The following is a 26092-nucleotide window of genomic DNA, read 5'->3' as shown; positions in this document are numbered from 1 at the left end:
ACAGGACTCCGGGAGAGAACTGAACCGAAGCGACAGTAGTGACCGAAGCATTGGCGTGCAAATGGCGGATTGTTTCCTTTCTCCCCCGGCCGAAGGATGCGCCCGGACGGGTCACAAGGGAAACGAGTGTATGGTTGTGTGTATGTGCAAAGTGAAATTGCTTGCTGATTTGTTTTCTAGTGGAATTTGCCTGGTTTTTTTTTTGTTTTGCTCACTTTTCACTTCGCCTTCCGGACTATCATTAATTGTATTTTTCCCCCCACTGCCCGATACTGATTGCGTTGGCCATTTTGTTTCCATTTTCCACGTTGGCTGGCGGCGGACTGTTGGTCCACCCAGGGCAGGATGGTACGTGTAAAATATTGTTGTTGGGCAAACAGATCAAAACAGTGCTGGACGCAAGTTATGGTTTGCAATTAGGAGACAATCGCACCGTTTCGTTTCGCTTTTCCATTGTCCATTCCAGCTCGTTCGTGGGGCAGCAAACTTTTTAACCCGATTATTGATTTGTCAGAACGAGGGTAATGATGTAGGCGAAGCGTGATTTTAAGGGCTTTAAGAGAAGCACTGGGTAATCAGCGCAGCAGCACCATAATTATGACTTATGTTGTAGAAGACAATCAACAGAGTCCTAGGCACGTCTAGTTCGTAGAGTTTTATTTATCGTTCTTTTAAATTAGACCGAACGCTAATGATTCTTCACAAGATTGACTCACTGAGTGTTCTTTTAAATTATCCTTCTTTAGATCTCTTCTACAAAAGACTTTTTTATTCATGTCCTTTGAATCGTAGGTTCAAATTTACCTGTGATAAAAGATGTTATGTCTTGAACGACTGTAGAGTTGCGATACATTGGCATATGTAGCAAAAATATCGGTAAACTAATGTTTATTTAATTTGAAAGACTTTACATTTACAGTTTGTCATTTCAGCCAAATAGCGATGCACATTAAGCTTGAACATTATTTTAAAAAGTGAAAGAATCTTACGCTTATGAATATCTCGACGAGAAAAAATAAGAATCCTTGAAAAGCTATGAACAAATTATATCGTTATTACTTTGATTGAACGTAATTGAGGGTTCGCTTTTTATATTTTTCAGAAACCCGTTTATCTATTTCCATTTATTGGATTTTTTTTTCAATTCAACCTTTTGACCAAATTTAACTTTTGAAGTGTGTTAAATTCTACCATTTGTTAAGAAATCACTTTTTAGCAAAGTCCATTTTTCGTTAAATGTTTAAACCTATCTTATTAAACGGTTGAGCAAAATTGAAACATACCACTTCCCTCATCTCCAATGTATTAGACATTCTTGTTCACTTCAAATATACCCCTCAAAATGTTCTTGTACCTATGGTGTTAGATTTTTAGGTTGAAGACCCCGATGAATCAAGATCTTCATTTTATGAGCATAGAAACAGTAAACATGAAGGATCTGGGATGAACATTTTACAAACAGAATGTGTTTAGGGACAATTTAGCAATCATTCGCTGCGCAATTCGTACGACCCGAATCCGATGCATTGCCCATGGTTCCCACATGTCTGCAAACATTCCCATGCTTCCCATTGCACACGCCGTTAAAAAGACTGTCGACCCATGTCACCAACTGTCTGCGAACGCCACAGTCACAATGTCTGCTACACGAGTACCCAGAATGTCTCCCAGAAATCGTCAGGTAATCGAAGCTTCGCCGATACGTTCTCAAGTCATGGCTTTACAAACGAAACAGGTACCTTCGTCCCGAAGCTGCGATGCCTTCACGGAAATCTACCTCATTAGAGCCGCTTCACACCTTTCCCAATAATGAATAACAAACAAGTACGTCCTCCAGCCGGGACCGACGAATGTCCTTTCTCGAACCATAAAACAAGACATCGAAGCACCTTTCTCTGGCGCGAGGACCTTCCGTGAAAAACGATCGGTCGGATCGGTTCGATAGGATCGAAGCCAGTGCCTGATGAACAACCCCCCACCGGGGCTGTTTGTGTGTCCAGCACGCAACAGGCCACTCCAGGCCTGCGTTCGGTTCGATCAATTATTTTATTAATCGACAACCTGTTGCTATGCAGCACTGAAACACTGCTAGAGGTACATCCTGCGACCGATCCTGGGCATGTAACGGAGGTTAAAAAAAGAAGGACCCTGCAAGGCGGACGGACAACAACTATTACTTCACACCACGGGCAAACACCCCGGGGGTGTTCGGGAAGGAAATTATGATCCAACGTTAACGTATATATCAACCACCCGATGTTAAGGCTGACACATTCTTTATTGTTACCATTTTTCTCCTATTTATATCGCAACCCAAGCGTATGAGTGTCCTGCCCTGTTGCTTGCTAGCCCCGTTTTATATTTTAGCGCCATGCGTCTCGAAGCCACGAAGAATGCAACTCCCGCTGGTGCGAGGATTCCTATTAAAGGTTTGATAGCTTCGGTTCAAGGAATTAAAACACGTCCTTTTCTAGGTGGAAGTGCCATTTCGAAATGGAAAATTAAACGAAGGCACGCATCAGGCTAGTTGGTTGAAATCGAATTAAGATTTATGGATGGAAGGATCCTTGTAAAGGAATGTCTCTTAATAAAGATTCGCCGCAACGATTTTACACACTTTTCTTTAAAATTTTATTGTTTACCATTGTAAAGCAAACATTCGCTCATAAATTTTTGATTGTTAGCCTTTTCCACTCATCATTCCGGGTTTCTGTTTGTTTTATTCTTTTAATTAGAACTTAGGGATTTTCTAAACTCTTAGGTGGTAAAGTACACCATCTGAAAAAAGCTTGTTCCCTGATGCATACATCTTCTTAATGTTATACAGACTAAACAAGCAAATCACAACTGTTTATGTTTAAATTAAGTGTTGTTTTCTTTATTTTCATATCTTTTCAATCGTATCGATAGTCAATGGAATACATTGATGGAACGCTGATTTTGCCTTCTTACAAATTTAGTTAGTATCCATACACAACAAAAAAACCTAACAAGTAAATTTTGCCTAATTCAATCTGTTACTAATTGATATGTTAAATAAACATTGATATTTTCAACACATAGATTATTTTCATGTTATCTAAAGCGATCTTCGTCAATACGAAATCAATCCATCAATAGATAGTTTTCTCACACTCTAAAGACTTGCAACTTTCTCCATCGAGCATCTGGAACGCTCGATTAGGGATGAATTGCGATTGTCTTCTGCCCGAAAATAGTTTTCCCCCGAAAACAAGCATTCCATTCCACCGTTAACAAATGGGCCATGCTTGTTGTTCGATGGGCTTACACCCGCCCGGCTACACTTTAACAAGATTTCTCTCACCGATCGTTGTCGATCGTTCCCGTTTTTCCCCCCGCGTGTTTCGGATGTGCGCGTTTATCATTTACCTCACTCGCCCTCTCGCTCTCTCCTCCAGAATTGCGTCCAGCCGCAGTGAACGATAATTAAAACATCACACGATTTTCGTTTCATTTTTTTCTCATTTGCTTCTCTGGCCCCTCGGACATCGTCGAACGAACGACTCTTGCTCCTGGGCTCGACGAAGGAGCGAATAAATCAACGCCATCGACCATCGGCGCGGATCCCCGGGATGGACGGACGGATTCGGCAGGACGGACGCAAACGAAATGAAATATGTATGATGAGCCATGATGTCGGAGCATGAGCCCGCTGTGGAGGTGACCAGCATGAACCGCCCGAACAACAGCACATTACGGGGCGCACACCGCTCGGCTGGTTCGGGGCTCCGGGAGAAGGGATGCGCCCTGCCAACAGGTCATTCCGGGCGCTTCGTCCTGGCGGAATGCCGAAATGAACCGAAATGTTTCACGATGATTTACCTTCATTGCCCTCCCGCTGATCCAGTTTTTCGGAGGGGAACGGGGAAGGGCCGTAGCTGGGTGATGGGTGTCCAACGGGCGGTGTTCAGTGGTGTGGCAAATATTTGTTTAAGCCCCCGGGACGGCCAGCAACGCGGGGCGAACCTACTCCGGTGCGAATCGCCGATACATTAGCATTAGACGGTAAATTTGGGCAGAGAAAATTAAATCCTCCCTGAAACCAACAAGCAGTGAATGGGCCCACTCCGAGCACTCTCCCTATCCCCCCCTGGTTTCCTCTAGACATGGTCGCGCCAACGGGTCTCTCTACGAGGGGCAAGCAAACGTGTGTTCCCGGAGGAAGATGGCGCGAGGGCATCGGTTATAAAAAGCGCTCCACATCATAATTGAGACGTTGCGCTGGAATGGCCACATTTTCACACCGAACGACTTCGGTGCTGCAGTCGTGACAGCTGGAAATCTGTGTGTTTTCTGCAAATCTGGCCCGTTCCATCTGGGGCTCCGTGGGGGAGGGTTCTCTGTTGCTCACGATTTCGTCAAAAACGAAGGCAACGTCACGTCGTTTGCACGAAACCACAATGGCACAATGGACCTTCGATGAAGGGGTTTTCCGAACCCGAGACCGATATCAATTTAAATTTGAAAACAAATATTAGAGCCTACCGAAACACATACACCAACACACATATACACATTTTTGGTATCAATCTTTTTTTGCAACGAAGATGCGACACCAATTTCGAAGAAAGTATGTTTGAACTCATGCTATATTACTATAGGTTTGTTGAGCAGTGGAGAACCTTATTTATTTATTAACATTATTGAACACCGAAAAACTAAACATCTTCATTGCAGAGGGGTAGTTTTAAAGGAAAAGCCAGCAAATTTTGTAAAAGATCATTTAATTCATCATTCATCATTCATCTAAACAGGGCCAAAGATTGTACCAGTGCATAATATACCAAATGATGAAACAAATTAAAAAGGACAACATAGGCATTAAGAATTTAAGAGGCAGAAAGAGTTCAATAAACAAAACTTATAGAAATCAATGTTAAACAATAACAGTTGGATAGGAATAGGTAAAAGAACTTTTTTAAATTTAACTGTTGTTGCAAATTAATTGTAAATTGGTTAACGATGTTGAACCTAAAAATCTAAAAACAATTTGTACAATAAATCACTTTAATAAGCTCGGAATTAGGTATACTATTTTTATTATTAGAAGCAACTCCATCAAAGAACCGGGCTATTTCACATTAACCTTTGAACAAGTACGTCCGTTCTGAAGTCGCATACATTTCTCACGAATTTTCAACCTTAAACAACAAATTGAGACCAAAAAAAAAACAAGCCCATGGTAAACTGCTCCAAAATAGCTCATTTGTCAACCGAACAGACAAAAACAAACCACCCTCCCCGGTACCGCTCGGCGACAAAACCCTGCGTGTAAAACATTTCGGACATTAAACCAGCGCACAGCGCGTGCTTTATTAAAATTAAATGATGGTCGCAGGAAAAAAATACGATTCTTTAATGTTTCTCTACCCGCCGGGGGTGGCCACCATCCGGGAAACGGATTCCGGTTGGACAGCAACAGCAAAACAACAAACAAGAAGAAAAAATAAAACCAACAAGAAGCAAACAACCTGCCCCGATGCGTGGAGTAGAAATCCATCAACGGGAGGCAAGTTAATCAGCATAATTTAGTCTCTCATTAAGTTTCATGTGTCGGATTTTCTTATCTAAATTTGATAATAATTTTATTGTTATTTTATTACCACTCTCGGTGTCGCTCGGTGCGTCTTTTCCGGTCCAGCACGACCGGTCCGCAGTGGACGGGGATGGCCATAGGATGCGGACCGTAAGGAGTTTTGGACCGTTTGTTCGTTCACGTCCCTTCTCGGCTGCAATCTTGGCACTGCACGTCGTCGGGTAGAACCGAAAACCTTGCACGACGGATCGACGGATTCCGATGCCGACTCCCGAGATCAACCGGATCGAAGTTATCAGAAAAGGTTGGATGAAACTGAAACAAACGGGTCGGGATGAAGGAGGGGAAACTATAGAACCTTCCACACGGCGGCATCCTTCTTCGGCCGACAAAACAATCGCCACGGAACCGAATTTTAAAGCCACCACAACAGGGCCCTTATCAGGCGGCCCATTCGCGAGTGTCAGGGCCAAAGGCAGTTGTTGTTGTATTTTTTTTTTTTTTTTGTTATTTGAATTCGATCCGTCCCTCCGGCGGGTCCGGAAGTGGGCCCCGGGCCGGGAGCTGGGTCGTAAAACTTCGAAACCGGGCGCGCTTTTATGGCTTGTTGCGCTTTCGACGTTAGAAGTTTGTTCGCTGGGGATGACGATTTCGCTCGGGAATGTGTTTGGCTGGCTGTGTGTATGTGTGTGTCAGCCCTTCCGCTGCTGCGACCCCAGACCCAGATGGGATTTTATGGGATTTTTATCAATTTCTTGGGTGCGTATGTTGTGGCGATCCCGTGCTGGAAAATATGTGAACGTAGCCCATCATTAGTTAATTAGGCCGCGAGGCACAGCGGACCTAAGTGTCCTCCATACGATGACCAAAGTGGACGGGTGAGAAGCAGAGAATGGGGGGGGAGGTCATTCGGGGAAGTTACCCATACCGGGCCCCAGCCTGTCGCATTCGTCGTCTGACTGTTTGCACGCGCGATCATGAGAATCGACATAATTAACCGTGAGTTTAATGTCTCTGTCTTCGCGGAAACCGATCTAACCGACGCTGATAAGACGCTTGGGCAGGTTTTATGTGCGTTTGTGTGTGTGTGTGTGTTTTTTTTTTTGTAAGTTTCTCTTCTACCCGTCAAGGATGAAATTCCGTCCGTCAGCGAGCGAACGCAAACGCCATTCCAACTCCTGGCGAATGCCGCGGGTTGATTAGTTGGCGCTGGCTTCGGTTGGGAACGCTACGACGGAAAAATGGCTTAATTTAAGCACGAAACCGGTAACGCTTCCACTAATTTGCTCGAAGTCGCGAGAAAAATCCCCCCACAGCCCCACCAACCACTCCACACTTGGTCGGCGGCCAGTTGGAGCGGCGTTCAATTAACGTTCGTAAAGTGTGAGCCAATGGACACGTACGGCGCGGTGTTTCAGGTGAAGACATCTTGTGTTGCCGTGTTCTCTCGCGGTTCCATTTTCATTCCATCCAACCGGACACCCGGGGGCAGGTAATTGCGACCACTCCGAAAGGTGCCAATGGCCAACTTCGGGGCACTGGGAAGCGGATGAGAAGTTGCTGTAGTTTATGCTTCCGACCGCGCTTTAACTAGCACTAGCGAAGTGCTAGTAGAATTGCTAGTAGTAGTAGTAGTACGTCCATCGCCCTGCTGGGCCTTCTAATTAGGCAGATGGGCTTGATGGCTTTGATGAAGTTACTTTACTTCGGCCCTCGCCACTACTCGCAGAAACCCCTTCCGTCCTGGAGCTACCGTGGAGCTTAGAAATTGGTGTTTGCGTACCGCTTTGGAGATAATTGAGCCATGGGAACTGGTAGCTTTTTTCCGTCCTCACTTTTCTTGCTAACCATTAGCCACGTTACTCAGGCGCACATTAGCCACCAAATGTAGGAATGATTTTTTCTTTCCTAGCTGCGTGAAGAAATCGTACGTTTTGGGTAGCGGGAAATGTGCAAAATACTGAGTAGAGGCTAAGAAGGTTTCGTTAAAGGCGCTTTGGGAAAACGTTGGGAAATGATACTCGGTAATTGCTTCCTGCTTCACTAGAAATCATGGTCCATTTTGTTGAGGTTCTGGTTTGGTGTAGGGCAGTTATGCATGACAGTAATTGTTAAAAATTTCCAGATTTCAAAAATGATTTGTACTACTTTTTGAAAATATGAAAATTGTTATGAAGCAAGAAAGAATAAGGACGGTGAATATTTATCAATCTGAAGCCAAGCAAGGCTCTGCCAGATAGACGATTTTCCTGCCTGCCAGATAGACGAAGCCTTGAAACAGCTGTATCATTGTAAACCATTTTTTTTTACTTAAAAACGTTGAATAAGTATTAAAAAACAGACAAGCATTGTATTGAATCGACGTGCTGATAACTATGTCCGGTGATGAAAAACAATGCAAATAAGAAATAGTTGAAAATATTTTCTTTAAGAAACAATACTATTTAAATCAAAGAATAGTTCATTATCTCAAGCACTTGTAATGCAAATAATTAATTCGGCGAGCCTGTAGTACGAAAACAGTACAATAAACTCAATTTATTTCATTACAACATCCAGATTTCAAAACGTAGTCTGTTTTGAGGGAATGAAATAAATCACTTTCATGAATTCAACCTAACAATTCTCGGTTATTGTGCTCCTTTTGCCACAAAAGCTAACATCATGAGCTACTGGTACATGAAAACTCGCCTCAAATAATGAAAGATGTTCAGCAATAGCGTGCAATGCATCGTCTAATTAATGACCTGCTTCCGAAAAGAAGTGGAAACAAGCGTGAAGGATATATTTTTCCCGGAAAACGAGCTGCAACATTCTTCTGCTTGCGATCCTTCAGTCGTTCCGTTTGAAAGTTGAAGTAATAACAAAGTTGTCAGCCAACATGTTGCATTGAAGGCGCCTTCTCTTCCCTGGAAATGGTTTGCCTTTTGCAGTGGGTTTCATTTTTGTTTCTGCGAGTGAAGAAAATCACACCGAGGGTAAATTCTTTGCCATCGCTACTGAAAGCGAACAACATTCAAATGGTTTTACGAAAGAACAAACGTATTTTCAATTGTTAAAAGATCTCGGGATGAGAATGATCCTTCGCTCATTAACGCGCCATCCGTTGATCTTCCCGGCACCGGGTAATCTTCCGAAAGGTCATTACTTTGGTTCATCAGTTGTTCATTTTTGGCCTCCTTCATCACGAAATGAGCTGTAAATGCATATTTCAACGGATGCAACACTCCATCAACCGGGAAGAACCGAAAAACCGTACGATGCGAAAAACGAAACGGATCGCGAACTCGAGAAAACAAATATTTGGTTGCAAATAAACCCACGACCCTGTTTTCCTGGTTTTAAGTAGAGCGACCGCTGGCGTACTCGACCTTTTTGGGGGCATTTTTCTTCTGCTGCCCCCCATCCATCAGTCCCGTCCAGCAGCATCAAAACCACCACCATCATCATCATCATCAACATTATTACTCGGCTCGCCGTCAAGTGAAGCGTGATGAGATCACACGGAAATGGAAGGCGGTCGAGTTGTTTGGGATCTCGATCAAGCTTGGGCTTTATTTTTACACTCAATTACCGCTCGGTACACGCTTGTTATTTACGGGTCCCTGGCAAAGGCTCTGGAAATTACAATCACTTAGAGTTTTTGGAGGAAAATTATGGTCTCGAACAACTTCCCGCGCGATCAGTTTCCATTCCCAATAGGTATATGCTCTCAATGTGTAAGATGTAAGAAGTTACGCCTTTTACCATCAGAGTGTCGAAGAAAAGGTGAACCAGAAGATCATGGTACAACATCATCCTGGAAGGCTTCACGCTGTCTCTCGCCTTACCTTCGCACATGTGTTCGAGTTCCGGAGTGCTCGAGGAATCGAAACGTCCTCCGCCCAGCTCATAAATATTTCATGTTAACGCGCTGATTTATTTGCTAATAAGGCAAAGTTTATGCCCATGATGTTTTAATTAATAAGTGGTAAATGTGTGTAACTTCATTCCTCCTCGCTCCTGCTACAACCAGCGTTTGGCCTTAGGAACACAAAATCCTTGGAGCGAAATATACGAGCAAAAGATGGCAGAAGAAATGAGACAGTTGATTGTTTATGTTTCCGGGACGTGTTCAAATCGGCCAAGTCACGCAATCCCTGTCCTCCATTAACGATCAATCAGCGAGGCAACGATTGCGTCCGGAGCCTAGCGAAACTTTATCAACATGATTGGTCATTAAGGCGCGCCATCGTAATTTTGATAAATATTTTAACTTCTTGCCTACTTGCGTCGGCTTTCAATGTTCAGGCCCACTTCTATGAGCCAAGGTTCGTTCCACTCGAGGGATTTCAGCGGAGCGTTGAGTTCAGTTTCGTTGAGCCCCAGCCCGAGCTTAAATCTTTATCACCCTGGCGCCACTTTGACATCATTTATCCAATTACTTTCAAACGACACACTCAGCCCGTTGTGGCCCCTGGCGCGTCGCGGGGAGAAGGTCCGGGTGAGGGTGTTAATTTTTAAGCAACAAAGATATTCCAGGAAGCCCCATACATGACCGATTGGGGCGAGAAACCTCACTAGGGCGTGCATGGGAATTATTGCCCACATATGGTTGCTCTCGAAACATCAAACGCGTTCGGTGGCGCCGGGGAGTTTTTCGGGGACGAATATTCGTCGTCCCGGGCGCCACCTCAACGCCTTCCCTGTTCGTGCGGTAATTGTTGGTTAAGGTTCGACGATTAAATACTGGCAGTTTGGCCCGTTCTTCCCTCCGGAAAGAACGTTCTTCCCTCCGGTGCTGGGGGGAAGAGGATTTAGAACGGGACCCCAAGGACTTTGGCCGCAGACACTCGATACGGTTCTACCGAAGAAAGCAAATGGTAATGATTTACAATCTTCCGAGTCGCCCGCTAAGCGTGTCCCTTTCACTCATCAATCCCGGAATGGCGCTTGCTTCTGAAACGATCCCTACCACACCAGGATGGCACCAGCAAATGGTCCGGTTTGTTCTTGATGGGTTTCTCGCTTGTGCCGTTTTATTGGCCCGAGCAATCGTACGTCCGTGTACGCATTTTGCGATTGCGTAATTGTGGATGGATGTGTTTAAAAAGGCCACAAACATGACGCCACCAACCCCGTGCTGAGTGGCATTCAACAAGATTAAAACGTTCCGTTCCGTAACGGTTTGAGCTTGTTGATCTTTCGACTCGTAACGCTCGCTTTAAACCCGATTACTGCCAGCGGAATGTTTCGGCATGGGAAATTAACGAACGCCACGATCGAGGCGACCAGCATGTACATTCCACCCGTAATCTGTTCGAACGGTGACCTATGCGACTACTTAACTTTGATTGGATCAATTTCACGTTATTAAATTAGAGTTCAAACAGGGTAGGGTATTTTTCATTTTTATCTCTTTCTGTTGCTTGATTAAATTACCTTGGAAAGTTGCCTTACCACCTTTTATAAGCTAGTCATTACAATTCATTGGACATCTCTAACCACACATCTTGCCTCACTGTTCTTTCACATTCATGAAACTCTGCCTTTCCGTCACCATTATCCCGACCCCTAACCAGTCGCTCCGTCGCATGACAAAACCCCACTAATTACGACAAGGACCCTTTCCGAGAAAGAAAACGCCGTCCGAACGATCAATCTGGCCTTCACATTTCCGCGAACATTTCCATTTCTTAACACGCACAAATTTGGTAAGTTGTGCGCGCGAAAAAAAAAACATCCAAAACGAATAAATGATTAAATTGCCCGACCTAAACGGCGACGTGGCGCGAAACCGCGGCGTGGCCCCCGGGAGCCCGAACGAAGGAGGACTAATTAATTGTGCTTATCATCGAACGGCATCACAGACGGCCCAGGGACCGACAAACGCACACGCTTTGTAAGGCACGATTAATTCCCGTCATTTTCACTCGCGGGCGCAAGCATTACCACCGACAGCATTCATAAAAACATACATTAATTAAACGAATAAAGACAATTATCGTCTAAATCAATCTCGCAGGTCTGTTTTTCGGTGCCTTCATCGCACCTCGTTTCGAGAAAGTGTGTTTATGTGTGTGTGTGTGTGCCTGTTTTTATTTCGGTGGATTAGCGTACACTTTGATAAGATTACGTCAGCGCATGAAAAAAGGTTTCGTGACGAGTTTCGGGAAACATAAAATTAGTCAACCAAGGATTTGGGGAAGAAAATTGCAAATAGAGTAAATAGAAAAGCCAGACAATAAATTGGGTTGCTAAAAAGAAAAGTTGTGAGCAAAATCAATGTCTACAACAAACCTTATTTCTCTTATTGCATCAACGCTGAAAACGATGGCTGCGAAGGATCAAAGTGGTCGAAAGAGTGTTGAATTTCCGTTTACATTATCCGGCTGATGGAAATTTCTAAAGGTTCTTAGAACCACAATCCTTTTGAAACGATATAAATGGACGCTTTATTTCCCAATTTAAAAGAGCTACTCCACTACTGTGGCTTATAATGACAGCCCGTTGTCCTGCAGCACGCAATACAAACAGGCAGTTTGGAAAAATCTACACCAAATGACACAAGACCCATTTCAGCAGCCTCCTTCTGTTTTTCTGAACTGCTCCGAGGTTCACCTCGCACATTTTCAGGTAATTACGAGGCGAAAAAGAAAAGCCACAGCCACGGAATGGAGTGTACGAACGTCAGCCTCAATTATGTACTTCCATCGAGCGAACGAGCGGTTTGCTGGTGTTGGTTACGTTCACCATATTGAACCGCCACCGAGAGGGGCGGAGTCAACGAAATCTGTTTTGTTTCCTCTACCAATAGCTGCCTCCTTTTCCCGCTCGCTGTGTGAGCAGCTGGTGGCGAATCAGAGCCTTTCAAAAACCACCCTTCACCAGGTGGTTCGCAACCACGTTTGCTTAACCACCCCACACACACACATACTCATAGAGTGTGTCGAAGCGATTTCACAGAAAAACCATTGAAACCTTTCAAAATAATCATTAAATTATGTTTAATGGAACAACCGGTGTTAATTCGAGGCATCCGCTGCAACCCCCCGTTTTCGAACAACCGATGTTCGAAGAAAGAAGAGAGAAAAAAGGAATCCGGAAAAGTGCCACCGGATGGTGGAGGGGATGAAAAGCATGCACTGCTAACAATAAGGCGTGAAGGAGACACAAAATCGATCGGAATCGCCACATTGGGGAAGAAAGAGAGAGAGCTGGACCTCGAAGCGGAGAAGGAGTCCAGGGTGGAGAAAAAAACCTGAACACACAACACGAACGGCGAGCAGGTTTTCATTCCGAGTCGAACGTTCGCTGCGTGCAGATCGGTTGTCGTTTGTTCGTCGTCATCGACGCGTTTCACCTTTTGTGGATTGTGATCTTCCGCTGTGTCCGTTGGTGTTTTGGTCTAGCGCTAACGCCTCCACTGGAATTGTGTGCGTTTTTCTTCGTCTTCTGACTAGTAGGAGGGCTTTTCCGACCCCATCCTCAAAACCGGACGAGCGTATTTTTCCACCCGAGTGTTCGATTGATTGATCCGTGAGAGATCGATGTGCGAAAGTGGTTGTCCGTGATCGTTGTTGTGATTGGCAAGTGTTTCATCCGATCGATGTGACGTTTGAAGCGAGAAGAATAGAGCGAAATAAGAAGAAGGAGTAAAAAACGGTGTTACATTTCGAAAAATTGTTTCCAACGAGTTCGAACTGCCAGTTGTGTCAGTAGTGATTGTGTGAAGTTTCCGAAGGTGCAGATGCCAAGTGATGGTTGTTTAGAGCAACGCAGAATCGAATCGCAACGAGCAGTAGAACGGTCGCTAGTCGGAAGACTCTCTGCTTTGCGCCGAGTGTTGTCGAAGACAAAATTGAGCCGAAAACGAGTGCCAGCTTCATGATCGACACGTGCCGCACGGAGGAGAAGGTGTTCAAGATTGCACCAAGCAGCTACAGGATGCCGACGCTGCAGCCCCGGATCGGCTTCAGCATCGACTCGATCGTGGGCAACACCACGCCGAAGTCGCCCCCGTCGCCGCCAGCCTCGCACACCGCCTCCAGCAAGCCGGATGGCGGAAGTGCCGGCGGCGGAGGCCAACCGATGCTGCACCTGCTGCCCCAGCGGTCCCCCAGCCCGCTCGGTACCTCCACCGAGAGCTACTCGGTGCGCCTGAACCGCCTCCAGAGCCTCTCGCCCCCGCATAACTACAGCATCACCCGGCTCCCCGAGAGTCCGCAGAGTCTGGAGGGAAGCCACGCAAGCGTCCGCTCCCTGGAGGCCCTTCAGTCGCGCCTGTCGCCCCCCGTGGCCCTCCCGTCCGGCCCGATCTCTCTGAAGCGTCCCCGTAGTCCCTCGCCACCGGCGTCCCCGCCGGCACCTCCGCCAGGATCGTCCGCGGGAATGCTAGGGCATGGCGGTCCAGCACCTCCACCGTCCCACCCGCCGTCGGTGGGGCCCATCGTCGTTCCCGGCCTGCCGCCCGGTCTCGTGCGACCCTTCCCCGTCAGCCCCTCGTCGCATCCGGGCCCCCCACAGCACCCGTCCACCGGCGGCCCGCCTCCACCAGCGCCATCCGAGCTCAAGGGTCTCCCACCGTTCCTGCACACGCCGGAAATGGTCCAAGCCGCCCACAACCAGCACTTCCTGGCGGCCCAGTTCCAGGCGGCCGCCCTCGCCCACGCCCAGGCCGGCCAGCCGTTTCCACCGCATCCGGCTGCCGCCCACCTGCACAACCCCAACCTGCCCCCGCGCGACAGCTACCCGCTTTACCCGTGGCTCCTGAGCCGCCACGGACGCGGCGTGTTCCCCATCGGCTTCCCTGGCAGTAAGTACTCCGCAAACTACTTCCTATCGGCAACAAGACAAGAAAAAGCAGGCGTCAAAATCGAACTTGGGGCGCGTTTAATGGGTAGTTTAGCGGCCGGACATTGGGACCTAATATCGATCGCGATCACGATCTTTCCAATCAACAAGCGCATCCCAAGTGGTGTCTTTCGAGCACCCTTTTTACCCTTCCGTCGGCAACACACGGAACAAGGAGGGAGCTTTCGAGAGGTTGTTCGTCTTTGTTTAAGTAGCCCAAAGTTTACCCCTCGGAGCCCAAGAAAGGAGCACTCCCGACGGGGCGTCGACACAAATCTGGATGGGTTTTAATTGGAATTCCCATCACCGAGACGTCGTTACTCTCTCCTTCTCTTTCGCTCGTGCCGCAACAAAAGTGAAGTTCTTGGAGGAAAGAAAGGACGATGCTGGAAGGAGCTGTCCTACTGGGACCGTAAAAAAACAACAGCAGAAGAATAACCACACTCAAAACAAGGCGATCTATTCTTTTCCAAATTCTCGGAATCGGACACTCCGGATCGTAATGGGTTCCCTTTTGCTTTCTCGGCAACCTTTCTTCGCCTGGATCGTAAAAGATCGTAAGGCAAACGTCATTCCCATTTCTTATCGCTTGTTGTTGTGTGTTTTTTTTTCTTTAACTTTTTTGCGCGCGAGGAACTCCTGCCGATGGATCGTAAAATGATGACTCTGATCTAATTAGAGCGCACAGACAGATACACACACACACGTATTCAAACACACAGACACCTGTGGCGTGGTCGACGGTTTTATTGTGACCCGCTTTCTAATAAAGTTGACGATCAGCTTCGTCTCGTCGGGGTGCTTTCTTCGGAGTGCTATAAAGCTACGCCACGGTTGTGCGTGTGTGTGTAACCCTGTTTTATTACACAACAACCCCGGCCCATATAAACGATCCCGAGCCGATGTGGTGCTCACTGTCAAAGCCATAAAAATGTTACATTCGAAAGGCTTCCAAAATGTCGCATGGGAACATGAACTAGCGCGATATGATCGTTTATGGTCGGGGAGAAAAATGTCAATAATAACATGAAACCCATCAGCACAAAACTTCTCGTCACAAGACTTCTCTACTCGACTCGAGTGCAAGGATCGGACGGTAGCTGCAAATCTTCGGACAGTGTTTGGAACACAAGCGGAACGAGGTGTTTCCTCGCCGAACGGTGGCGTTGAGATTAAACAATCTGCTCCGATTGAACGGGATCATGTTTTATCGAGCGTGCAAACGTTTGGCAGCTTCCGATGGGAAAGATGTTTTCCTTCTTCCCTTCGCTCCCTCCGTGGAGTGTCCGAACGGGCGTGTTCCTGGTTTTGCATTTTGGTGCAAAAACCTGCCATTCGGAAGTGTTTCCCGGTGCGCCCGGGCAGGCCGTTAATAAAAGCTCATTTATCGCTAATTTATCACCTTTCGCAACAGCCGTAGCCCCCGCGAGGTTCGCGCCGAGTCGGTAGAGCGAAAGAATCGAGGAATGCGGGGAAGGAAAAAGATGATTAACACAACCAACCCGGGTGCATCGCGAATGCCACGAGCTTCGGGCTGGATTGCGCCATCCTGATGGCCGTTTCGTTCCAATCGATGATTGCCGATCGAGCTTTTGCCTTTCCGATTCCGTGGGGAGTAGGAGGGGGAAATGAGGGAAGAAGTGCGATGGGCGGCTGGTTTCGTGCCTCCCGCTGCTCACAACTTCATAATTTCGTCGGAGGCTGGGGCAATAAATCGAATTCCGGAATTTATACGCATTTTAACGACTACGTCGCAGGCGGATAATTTATGCCTGTTGGTACGTTCCGGTGTTCTGGTTTTTTTTTTCTTGTTCCTTATCACCTTATGTTTCTTTCTCTCTGTGTCGATACACTTTTGTTTTGTTTATGACACATTGTGTTTTTATTTTACGTGCTTTTTCAACACATACCTTTTCCCGTTTCCGAGATGCTTCCGATGTGTCTTCCCTGGGGCCTGTTAGTTTTGCATTGTTGTACACTACAGCCTGCCATTTCCCGCGACGAGGCGCCTTTTTCACTCTCCCCACCTTTCCCTGTACGCAAATTCGGTCCCAACGAGGTATGTTCGGAGCTTGTACGGAATTTTAAGTACGCAATTACATACGCGTCAGTATGTAACCCGCGTTGGTCTGCACGGAAAGGAAAGTGTTGGCAGGAGAGAACACAAAATCGTTGGATAGAACGGAAAAGGTGGTGGTGTGTAAGAAATTCATAAAGTGCAGCACAACTTCCCTCTTGAGTGGCATTGACATATCCTTTGCTCGGTAAAAAGGGAAACAAAATGCCATCAAAAAATGCTCCCGGATCGCAACAGGGCCTACGGAAAGCGGCCCAGGACGGTAAATTATCACATCGCACCCAAAGTAAACTCGTAAACATTAGGACATAATGGAGGTAGCGGGTTGTGAAATTCGTGCCAATGTTATTAGACACCCCCTTCAGGCATTTCGTTCCGGCTTTTCTTTTCTTTATTTTTTCCCCGTTTTATTCTTCTCCCCCCGAACCAAATAGATGTTCGTGTTGCCACCGTTTAACACACACAGACATACACATACACCGGACGTAGGACTCCTTGGAATGTAAAAAAAGGGAAAATAAATATTACCAACTCCAGAGTGACATCGCGCCTCCGAATGAAACCTCGGAAAGCATGCTACGGACATTTGTTTTGGTGGGACCTCAAAATTGCAAACCCACCCGTTGCCGGTCCTTTGCTTTCGGTGGCCCTTTGGGGTCCTCCGTTTGGGATTTAAATGCCACACTTTGCTCGCGGGCACCAGAAAAGGAACCCGTCGGAGAAACTCGCCAATTTTTGGAGCTTGTGCGTGCAAATTATCTGCCCGCAAAAGCCCTTGCGGGCGTGTTGGGCGGTGGCGAGAAAATTTGGACAATGATTTCACTCAGCATTATACTTAGCACTGGCAACAGGGTTCATAAATAATAAGGGTTGAACATATTTTCGTGCGCGATGAAAGGTTGGCGAGTGGAACGAAATTTCCACCGTACGGGAACGCATTTAGAATGTTTTGTTTTTTTTACACACGAAATGAAAATGACATGCCACTTGCACCTTCGGTTCTTTCGCTCCCGAACCAACACCGGGAGGAATGGAAACACATTTTCATCGCGAAAAGCTGTGAAACAAAACGAGTTGATACACACACACAAACACACCAGCTACCCTCTTCCCATTCTCCTCGCCGAGCCCTTCTGATCAAGCCATTAATTTATGGCGATGAAAATAAATTAATGAGATGTTTATAGCTGATATCGTCTCCAAAAGCGATGGATCGCCGTATATTTTCCTGCCTCCTTACAACGTTTTATGTGCTTTTTTTTGCTGCTTCTCGTCGGGCCCCGATGGTACAAAAAGTCAACATAGTGCGAGGAGAGACAACAATAGTAGAGACAGGCGGAAGAAAAAAGATCCATTCGCTTCCAAGAAGAATCGCCCGATTTCGATCAAAAAACCCCTTCAGCCCCTCAGGTTCGGAGCTGGGTTTCTTTCTTATTCCCTCCCATTCGTGGATTGGGGATGGAAATATGATCGGATTCGCCGTCTCTCACCCTCCTTCGCCTTCCCCTTACCCGGTGAGACAACCCGTTTGATCGTTGGACGAGCCCAGCTTAACCGATTCGCAAGATCGTCTTCATTCATAATTACACACTCGATCGTTGCCGTTGCGAAGATGAGGATGAGGGTTCGGCAAAGATGGGCAAACGGCGGAGGCAGGAAAAGACAGAAATCTTCTCACCCAATCGAGGAATAAAAATCAGCATTTTGCGATTTTTACGAGCGTCCAGCGCTCGGCGGGAACGACTGCCTGAGAGTCACACGGACTATCAGCTCGATCAGCTCGGGGGCCTTGATTCGTGTGGATGATCTTCATGATCATCAACGTGCGAGCACCTGTACAATTAACAAATTGACACACACACACAGACACATATACATGCACACGCGCTTTCGTGAGCCACTTTGGTCGTTAATTAATTATGCACTAATTTAGGTCCACCTTTAATGCCGCTCGAACAGGCGGCCCTTTCTCGCCGGGCTTCACTTTCCATGCGTCTAATTGCTTGTTTTCAGAAGCGTTTATACGTGTATGTGCACAAATGTATGTACCACCTTGTGCCGCCCCTCACCGTCATCACGTGGAAAATGGTGCAGCTTTAGCCGTTTCGGTTTTGCTGATTTTCTTTCACCGCATTTCATTTCATCCATCAACCGTTTCCGTTTGAATTGCGTTAGTCCAGCGAAAAACATCGCAACCCGCTGACGAGGCCCACCAGGTGAACGCGGGCGGGTGGCGCCTGCGCCACACAAACATGCGCCTTCAAAACGCACGTTTTTCATTGCGAACGAATGCAAAATTAACAAAACAGTCATAATAATAATACAAGGCATTTGACCGGGCTGGTGGTTGGCGAGGGAAGGAACTGCACCGAAACGCCGCCGCGCCGCAAGATAAAGGATGATGAAATATTCATTTGCGCCAAAGTGTGCGCGTCCGGCTACACGCCCCCGGACATGGGTAACGTGTTGACGAGGACGAACGCACGTTCAAAGAGGCGGTACGGAGAAAGACAAGCGGGAAAGAAGGCAACGAAAAAAAAAAAACGGAACAACACAATCAAACAACAGTAAGAAAATGGAAAGGAAACAATATAAAAAAGGCAACTATCAAAACGATGGCAGATAAGGCCGATGCCAAGGGAAGAATGGGTGGAAAAGATTGAACAACAACAAACAAAAAACAACGAGATGAACAGTAACAACGGCATATATAACAGCAACAAAAAAACAATAATATTATATGAATTTTAAATGGAAAAAAGATCTTATCTCGGCCCCGTGCCGATCATCGAGTGAAGTAAACATCAAACGCGTGTGTAGATACACACGGGCACACACGCACAAACGGGACGCAATCAATCCTATCAAAATCGGTTCATGTTCAGCTGAACGTTTTATGCAACCTTGCACGGCGTCCGAGAGGAATCCATCCAAAGCGACCGTTAGGCATGTTGGTGGATTATTCTTTGAAAATCAATCATCTCGTTCGCTGCTAATTAACCTGACATCTATGCGTTAAATATGAGCCCGCGCTACATGATCGTTTATTTTTTTAGTCCAAAGAAAAACATCAAATCCACTGCATGCCCACGAGTGAATTGCAGTCGGGGTTTTGTTCCCCCTCGATGGGCAATTGGTGGAGTTACTGGGCGCGAATCAAGTGTGAATTGATTTGAACATGGTTGGCCAGTAAACTAGCCCCTCACAAAACGATCCATTTTTACCACCCCAACTGCCATAAGAGGGTTGGCATGAGCATGAGCTTTTCCAATTCACAAACAGGTCCTCCGCAGGAAGACTTCCCAGGGGAAGGGCGAGCAGCGGAACGGGGAATTGGAGTGTCGAGCAAATAAAATTGTACCCATTTAAGACTCGCCCATTGGGTGTGCTGTTGAGTGCTTGTGTCTGTGTGCTGTTGAGTTGAAGCGCGGTGGAATTGAATTATCTAAATTAACTTAATTTTCAACTTCTCGCCTATTTCTTCCACTCGATTCGATTTATCTACCATTAAATGCAAGGAGGGCGAGCGGTGGAGGAACGAACAAGCACACACACACACACACAGAAACTCGCGACCCCATCGGAACCGCCCTCCCGCTGGTGGGGTGCGATCGTGGTGAAAAAGGCACCCGCAACCCCGCGTGATCCCTTTTTTTCTTTCTCACCGAGTTCTAGCGAACGTTTGGATGGTGCCAAGGTTTGGGGGTGGAAGGGGGCGGTGCGTATCGAGTGTCGGAGCGTGACAAGTGGTGCCCGGTGGATGTCCGCGGCCACTAGCTCACACACACGGACACCCATACACTGGCAAAAAAAAAAACAAAAAACACACAACAGCTCGAAAGGTGATCGCGTCGTGGTGATACGATTATTTTTAATTGAATTACACGCCAGCATTGGTCGCCCCGTGGTCACACCGTGTCGTTGTATGGGTTGAGGACCGGCGCTGACTGGTGCGTTGGAAGTAATGTTTTATTTTTTCTCCACCCCACCCCACCCCTGCCACCCAACTGGACACCACCATTCAACCGTCGGCCATTCGTTGGACCACCATTTGTTTTTCTTCTTCGCCCACCGAAAACACAACACGGAGGGTGGAAGCGAGGTGGAAATGCTTTCGCGCCTCAACGGGTAGCCCACCTGGAAGGAGGATGAGGGAGGGGAGGAACTCGTGGCTTTCCATAAGCCGATGCAAAAATGTATTAATTAGTGTGCTCGGAGTTGATTAAAAGGTAATTACGCTACCATCCCCTAGGGTGAGGAGGCGGTGAAAAAGCTGGAGGTACCCTCAACCCAAACACACACACACACACACACACGTCAAGCACTTGTGCCGGTCTAGCCCACCAGATCGACTTCTTCGAAGGCGCGTTAAAGTCGAGGGTCGTGTTGATTGCTTTTTAATTGCGGCCAACCCGGGCCCAACTACTGCTAGACACCATCGATCGAGTTTTAAAAGGTCCTCCACCGGAACCCTCGGGCTGGCGTTTGTACACTTGAGCTGCAACACCCGGGACTGTGTGTGTGTGTGTGTGCGCGCGATTATTTGCACCGGATCCCAACGATAAGGAGGACACGGGGGGCAATTTAATAAAGCAATGTTTAGCTAAACTGACGGAGGGTTAAATCTCCGCCTTCCATTCCCGATCCCATCCGCTCGAACGCTGTTGTGTTTCGCTAAAATAGTGCACTCCTGCAGTTGGCTGCACTTGCACTTATCTGATGTACTCATCGCATCATTTGCGCCGTAATGGGTTTGCAGGGATTCGGTTGCCTTCGCTCCGTCACACCCTCGACGTCGGGTTTTCCCCGTTTTCCGCGGCGGTTCGGTGAAATTATCGTTCAATTGGACTTCCATTAAAAAATCATTTACACATGCGATAAACATACCCGGTGCGTAGATGCACCGGGCACACATACACACACACACACGCAGACGTCCGTTTCCGCGATGTTTCGCTTTGTTTCGTTCGCGTTTCGTTTCGCACCGGTTTTTCTTGCTTTTTGTCCGATTTCTCAAGTGGGTCCCTTCACCACCAGTCAGAACTCCCACAGCCTGCTGGTATCCTTGTTGTGACGCGCAACCTAAACTCACACACGCACTCACAGCGAAGGGGTGGTTTACACACGTTCGCGCTGGAATTAGTGCGTTCGCGGGGCGTTGATGCATCGGGCGTTGAAGTTTTCGTTGGAGCCGTGAAAGAGGAGTCAATAACGATGCGGGAGCGACGGAGGACAACCACCACCACCACCAACGACAATAACAACAACAACAACGTGCCCGAACGAGTGCGAACAACGGAGTGCAATATATTTGCCATAATGATATATAATTATTTAATTACACGTACGAACATCACCCCATGACATGGTGGAAGGGCAGCTTAGCGAGGTAGAGGGAGGGAAAGTCGAAGAGAGGCGGTGGGGGAAGGGAGGTTGTTGGAGGGCAGGGAGATGGCTTTACCAGGCCGGCCTGCCACCAGGAGTGGCCATCGTTGCCGCCAACTTGCTGCAGTATGTTTATGGCAAAAAGGTACAAATATTTAACACCGATTACAAACGCTCTTCGTTCTCGCACACAAACACACACACTGACAGGGAGAAGGGAAACGGGAGGGGGTATTGGAGGTGGTCCAGTTTGTTCCACGTCGTTGCATTTTGGGGGGCAATTTTCCTTCGTTTAACGGCGGCGTTTTGAGGCAAAAAACAAAAACCAGTCTCACACACTTGCGTGAAAAGACGAAAACGCACAAAATCGTCCTCTTTGTTGGTTATTTTTTGTTCATTACGGGAACATTCACAAACTTTACAGTTTTTCGGGGAACAGGAGAACATGTATGTGTGATAATCCCCCGCAGAATTGGAAAGGCAGTTGCAAAGCAGTGTATCTTCTTATATTAGTGATCGATATTAGTCGCCTCATCCAGCTACTTAGCGTCGACTTGTTTCCCCTAACCTTATGTCACTGTTCTAATAATTTTCTTTTCCTTCTCTTTTTCACCGTTTTTCCCCCGCAGACTACCTCATCCCGTTCCGCAAGTCGAAGCGCGTCCGGACGGCCTTCTCGCCCTCGCAGCTGCTCAAGCTGGAGCACGCGTTCGAGAGCAACCACTACGTGGTCGGTGCGGAGCGGAAACAGCTCGCCCAGAACCTGAACCTCTCCGAGACGCAGGTAATTAGTGTGCACACCTTACCCTCTTACCCTTAGGGCCTCCTCTTCTACGTCCTTTTGATGTTGGCTCACGCTGGCAGCATTCTTAGCCAGAGCTACTGTCGCGCCTTGGCGTGGAAGCCCCACTTTTACGAAAAAATATGGAATATACCTAAATCGGCTTTACTTTGATCCGGAGCTCCAAAGGCTGAAGGAAACATAACATACTTATACCAAATCTTGCCGGTCTCTAGCGTTTCTGGGAGTCCTCCACTCCCGGCGCCGTTACTGTCTGGGAGCTTCATCAGTAACCTCCCACAACGCTGTGCACGCCGGTGTCGCCGTAGTAAATGAGATTAAATTACAATAATATCCCCATTTCATTCATAATTACCTTACATCCAGTCTGTGGCCGCAGCCAGGAACCGAAAGCCCTTGACTTCCAAGTTGTGTTGGTAGTTGGTGGTGCTCTCGATCATACGGTTGGCTTACTGCTCGATCACACGGTTCGGTTGTACACCTGAAGCGTGAAGTGTGAAACAACGCCCAATTGTCACGAACGCAGTTTGGACAGCGTGTCATGTTACAACTGCTCCAAACAAAGTTGAGTTGAGGGCGATCAAGTTTGAAACAAGCCGCCAACGTTTGCGGAACGTGTGATCCTTCCTGCGATCGAATGCCCAATTCCTACTCCTACAATCCTTGATACTTTCTCCCCTTGAGACATATTTCACGGTATTTAATCGCTCCCTTTTCCCTTCTTGGTCTTCCCCCAGGTGAAGGTGTGGTTCCAGAATCGGCGCACCAAGCATAAGCGCATGCAGCAGGAGGAGGGAGGCTCCGGCTCGGGCAAGTCGACCGACGGGGATCAGCAGAATCGGTCCACGTCCAGCCCGGCCGGTAGCTGCGAGGACGAGGACGACGAGGACGAGTTCATCGACATGGACGACTGCCCGAGCGACGAAGAGAACATGCACCACAACGGTTGAACTTCGAGCGTCCGGTAGCAGCGGAAGGATCTAAGGGTGGACAGTAGTCGCCAGTGCCAAATGTTTCGCACCCCTAGAGTCCTCGCCCGAGTTTTGCCGAGCAGATTGTTGCAATGGTACCAGTGATTTGTGTATTTCGTTAGTTTTTCGTTTCGATAAAAATTAATCTGAACCATATTTTGATGAAGTTGTAATATATCCGGAACAAAAAAGGAAACCAAGAAAGGTTAAGATTTGTTTTAGATCCAAAATGTCAAGCTAAAATGTGTAAAAACGTTATTCTAAATCAGGAAATTCGTAGAGGAAGATGCAAGGAAACCCACTGGAACGTTGGGTGAACGATAGTATTATTTGCGTTTTCTTTTGTTTTACTCGAACTGTACCGGTACTAGCATAAGTGAACCACTACCATTACCAGCAGCTTGCGTTTGTTTTAATTGTACATAAACCGTAGCGGAAAGCGGTGTACCGTTCGTTCGTTTTTTTTCTCCATAAGTCATAGCAAGATCGCATACGATAGCTGTTCAAAACAAAACCCAAACTGATCACGACGAGGCTACCTACAGGTGTTTAAGTCCGAAGGAGAACGAAAGAGTTACGAGGGGAAAGAGTGTAGGAAAAGGATTGTAGTAGTTGTTTTAAGCAGCGAAGACGAGCTGCCGTTTCTTGTGTTCCTGCCAATTGAAATCGCCAATTGGAAAGGGCGCGGTTTGAAGGGGCACGTCGGCAAAGTTGTAAATAATCAGATTATTTAATTTAAAACACACCCCTAACACAGACTAAGGCCTAGCGGATAAGGTGCGGATGTGCATGAGCAAAAATCAGCTGTAATCGATAAATAAAAATAACGTCAAACATTACACGAAGCTCGCGTTTACGATGGATGGGAGGGAGATTTTTTTATTTCTTTCGTGGGGAAAAAGGCTTTTCTCTTTCAACAAGTAATCGGTTGAACGGTGGAAGAAAACACGCATTTAATGGATGAGAGATTTAAATAATTGAATAACACACGATGAAAAACAAGATGATTTACATCAACCATCGACAAGCTATTTCACTTAAAAATTCAAAAAAGCAGCTTGTAATAAGGTTATAAGGGAGGAGTGTACAGGAGGCCTTATTTTGCCAACCGAGGGGGGAGAAAATGCAGGAAATAGTCAATTGAATTTCACTCAACTCGCACCGTGGCGTTTGCGGGAAAGCAATTTTCAAAAATTTGCCTCGTTTTGAAACATTTATTTATTGGTACGCATAGCATTTTCTCTTTTCCCGATTTTTTCCCTCTTGTTCCCTCACCTCAGCACCATAATCACCAGCCGGCCAACACCAATGCTCACCGTGCACTCACACGACAGCTCGCGAAATGCACTTTGAAGTCATTAGTACCGATCGACACCGTCACGAGGAGTGGGGAGTTTCGCCATCAAGGGCCTTCCGGGGGTAGGACAAAACAGCAGAGAGGCGTGTTTGTGCGTGTGTTTGTCGAAATGAAAAGGCAGCGGCGAGGAGAGTGGTTGCGAGAAAATGGTGAACACCGTTTTGTGCGTTTAAAAGAGCATTTCATCAGCAAACGAGCCTGGCGAATGATGGGCCGCTTAAACGGGCTACCGTTCAATTTGGCAGTGTAAAGAAACCATCCATCCCAACCAATGCCGCGAGCATGTCGCAATGGCGCTGCCCCGCAGGCCGGGTCGAGGGGCGGAAAAGAGTTCTTCCAACGGCGGGGAGGGGAATGTTTTTGCGCCTCCAGCACTCCTAAACGAGATCTCATTTTGCTGATGCCCGATTATCGTCAAGTACGCAAAAAGCGATTACCAACACGCACCACTTTTTTAAGTATCTCTAATCATCGACACTCGCATTCGGTGGTGGAAAGATTTGTGCAGGCCGCTCGTTCGCTTACGTGCGCTTGTATTTTTCCCTTCGCTGGTAGGTTCGCTCCCTAACGCGCATTCCGCGGCGCAGAAAGAAAAAAAAGGATGCTCTTTTCCAACAACGCGCAGAAAACGCGATCCGACGCTGCCAAACGGTGGTGGCCGGTGGGGAAGGGATCGGCGGTGGTGGGGAAGGAAAAACTATTTGAGCTTATTTTCCTTCATTATCCACACTTGTTTATAATTTGCGCCGTGGAAAGAGGACGCCAGGAGGCGAAAGGAAGGGTGCAGCAGTAGAAAAAAACCGTCAAATCGTTTCAACGAAACTGTTCCGTTGAGCCGAAGGATGCGGAGCTGTGGGGAGTTGTTGAACAAATTTTTCGAAAATTGAACAACCAACAGAAATCACTTGTTGAGGCACGACGGCACTTTTCGTCCTGGGTGGACCCGGTGGAAAACAGGGCAACCGATAAGGCCTGCGGGCCCCTTTGGGTTTCGTTTTCCTTTCGATGCCTCAAACGCCGTCCTCCAAAAGTACACCGTGGATTTCGACTTTGGTTAGGTTGGTTTCTCTTGCAATTCTAAAGGAAACTGTGTGGTGCTGGTACAGTTTAA

At 47.1% G+C, this 26092-nt stretch overlaps 1 protein-coding gene across 1 annotated transcript; it reads left to right on the top strand.

Moving 5' to 3' along the window:
- The first annotated feature begins 13423 nt into the window (after window positions 1-13423).
- Window positions 13424-23603, top strand: LOC131258842 (homeotic protein empty spiracles-like). Its single transcript, XM_058260230.1, has 3 exons — window positions 13424-14351; window positions 22481-22635; window positions 23391-23603. The coding sequence occupies exons 1-3, from the start codon at window positions 13424-13426 to the stop codon at window positions 23601-23603; spliced, it is 1296 nt and encodes a 431-aa protein (XP_058116213.1).
- The last annotated feature ends 2489 nt before the right edge of the window (window positions 23604-26092 follow it).

The sequence above is a fragment of the Anopheles coustani genome, chromosome 3, assembly GCF_943734705.1.
Source record: "Anopheles coustani chromosome 3, idAnoCousDA_361_x.2, whole genome shotgun sequence".
NCBI lineage: Eukaryota > Metazoa > Arthropoda > Insecta > Diptera > Culicidae > Anopheles > Anopheles coustani.
The sequence above is the reverse complement of the archived record's forward strand: the minus strand, read 5'-3'. Positions and strand labels throughout refer to the sequence as shown.

Bases quoted from the DNA above. Each gene is read 5' to 3' on its own strand.
- LOC131258842 (XM_058260230.1), top strand. From the start codon at position 13,424: ATGATCGACACGTGCCGCACGGAGGAGAAGGTGTTCAAGATTGCACCA. The intron at 14,352-22,480 runs GTAAGTACTCCG...TTTCCCCCGCAG, and splicing joins CCCCATCGGCTTCCCTGGCA to ACTACCTCATCCCGTTCCGC. The intron at 22,636-23,390 runs GTAATTAGTGTG...GTCTTCCCCCAG, and splicing joins TGAACCTCTCCGAGACGCAG to GTGAAGGTGTGGTTCCAGAA.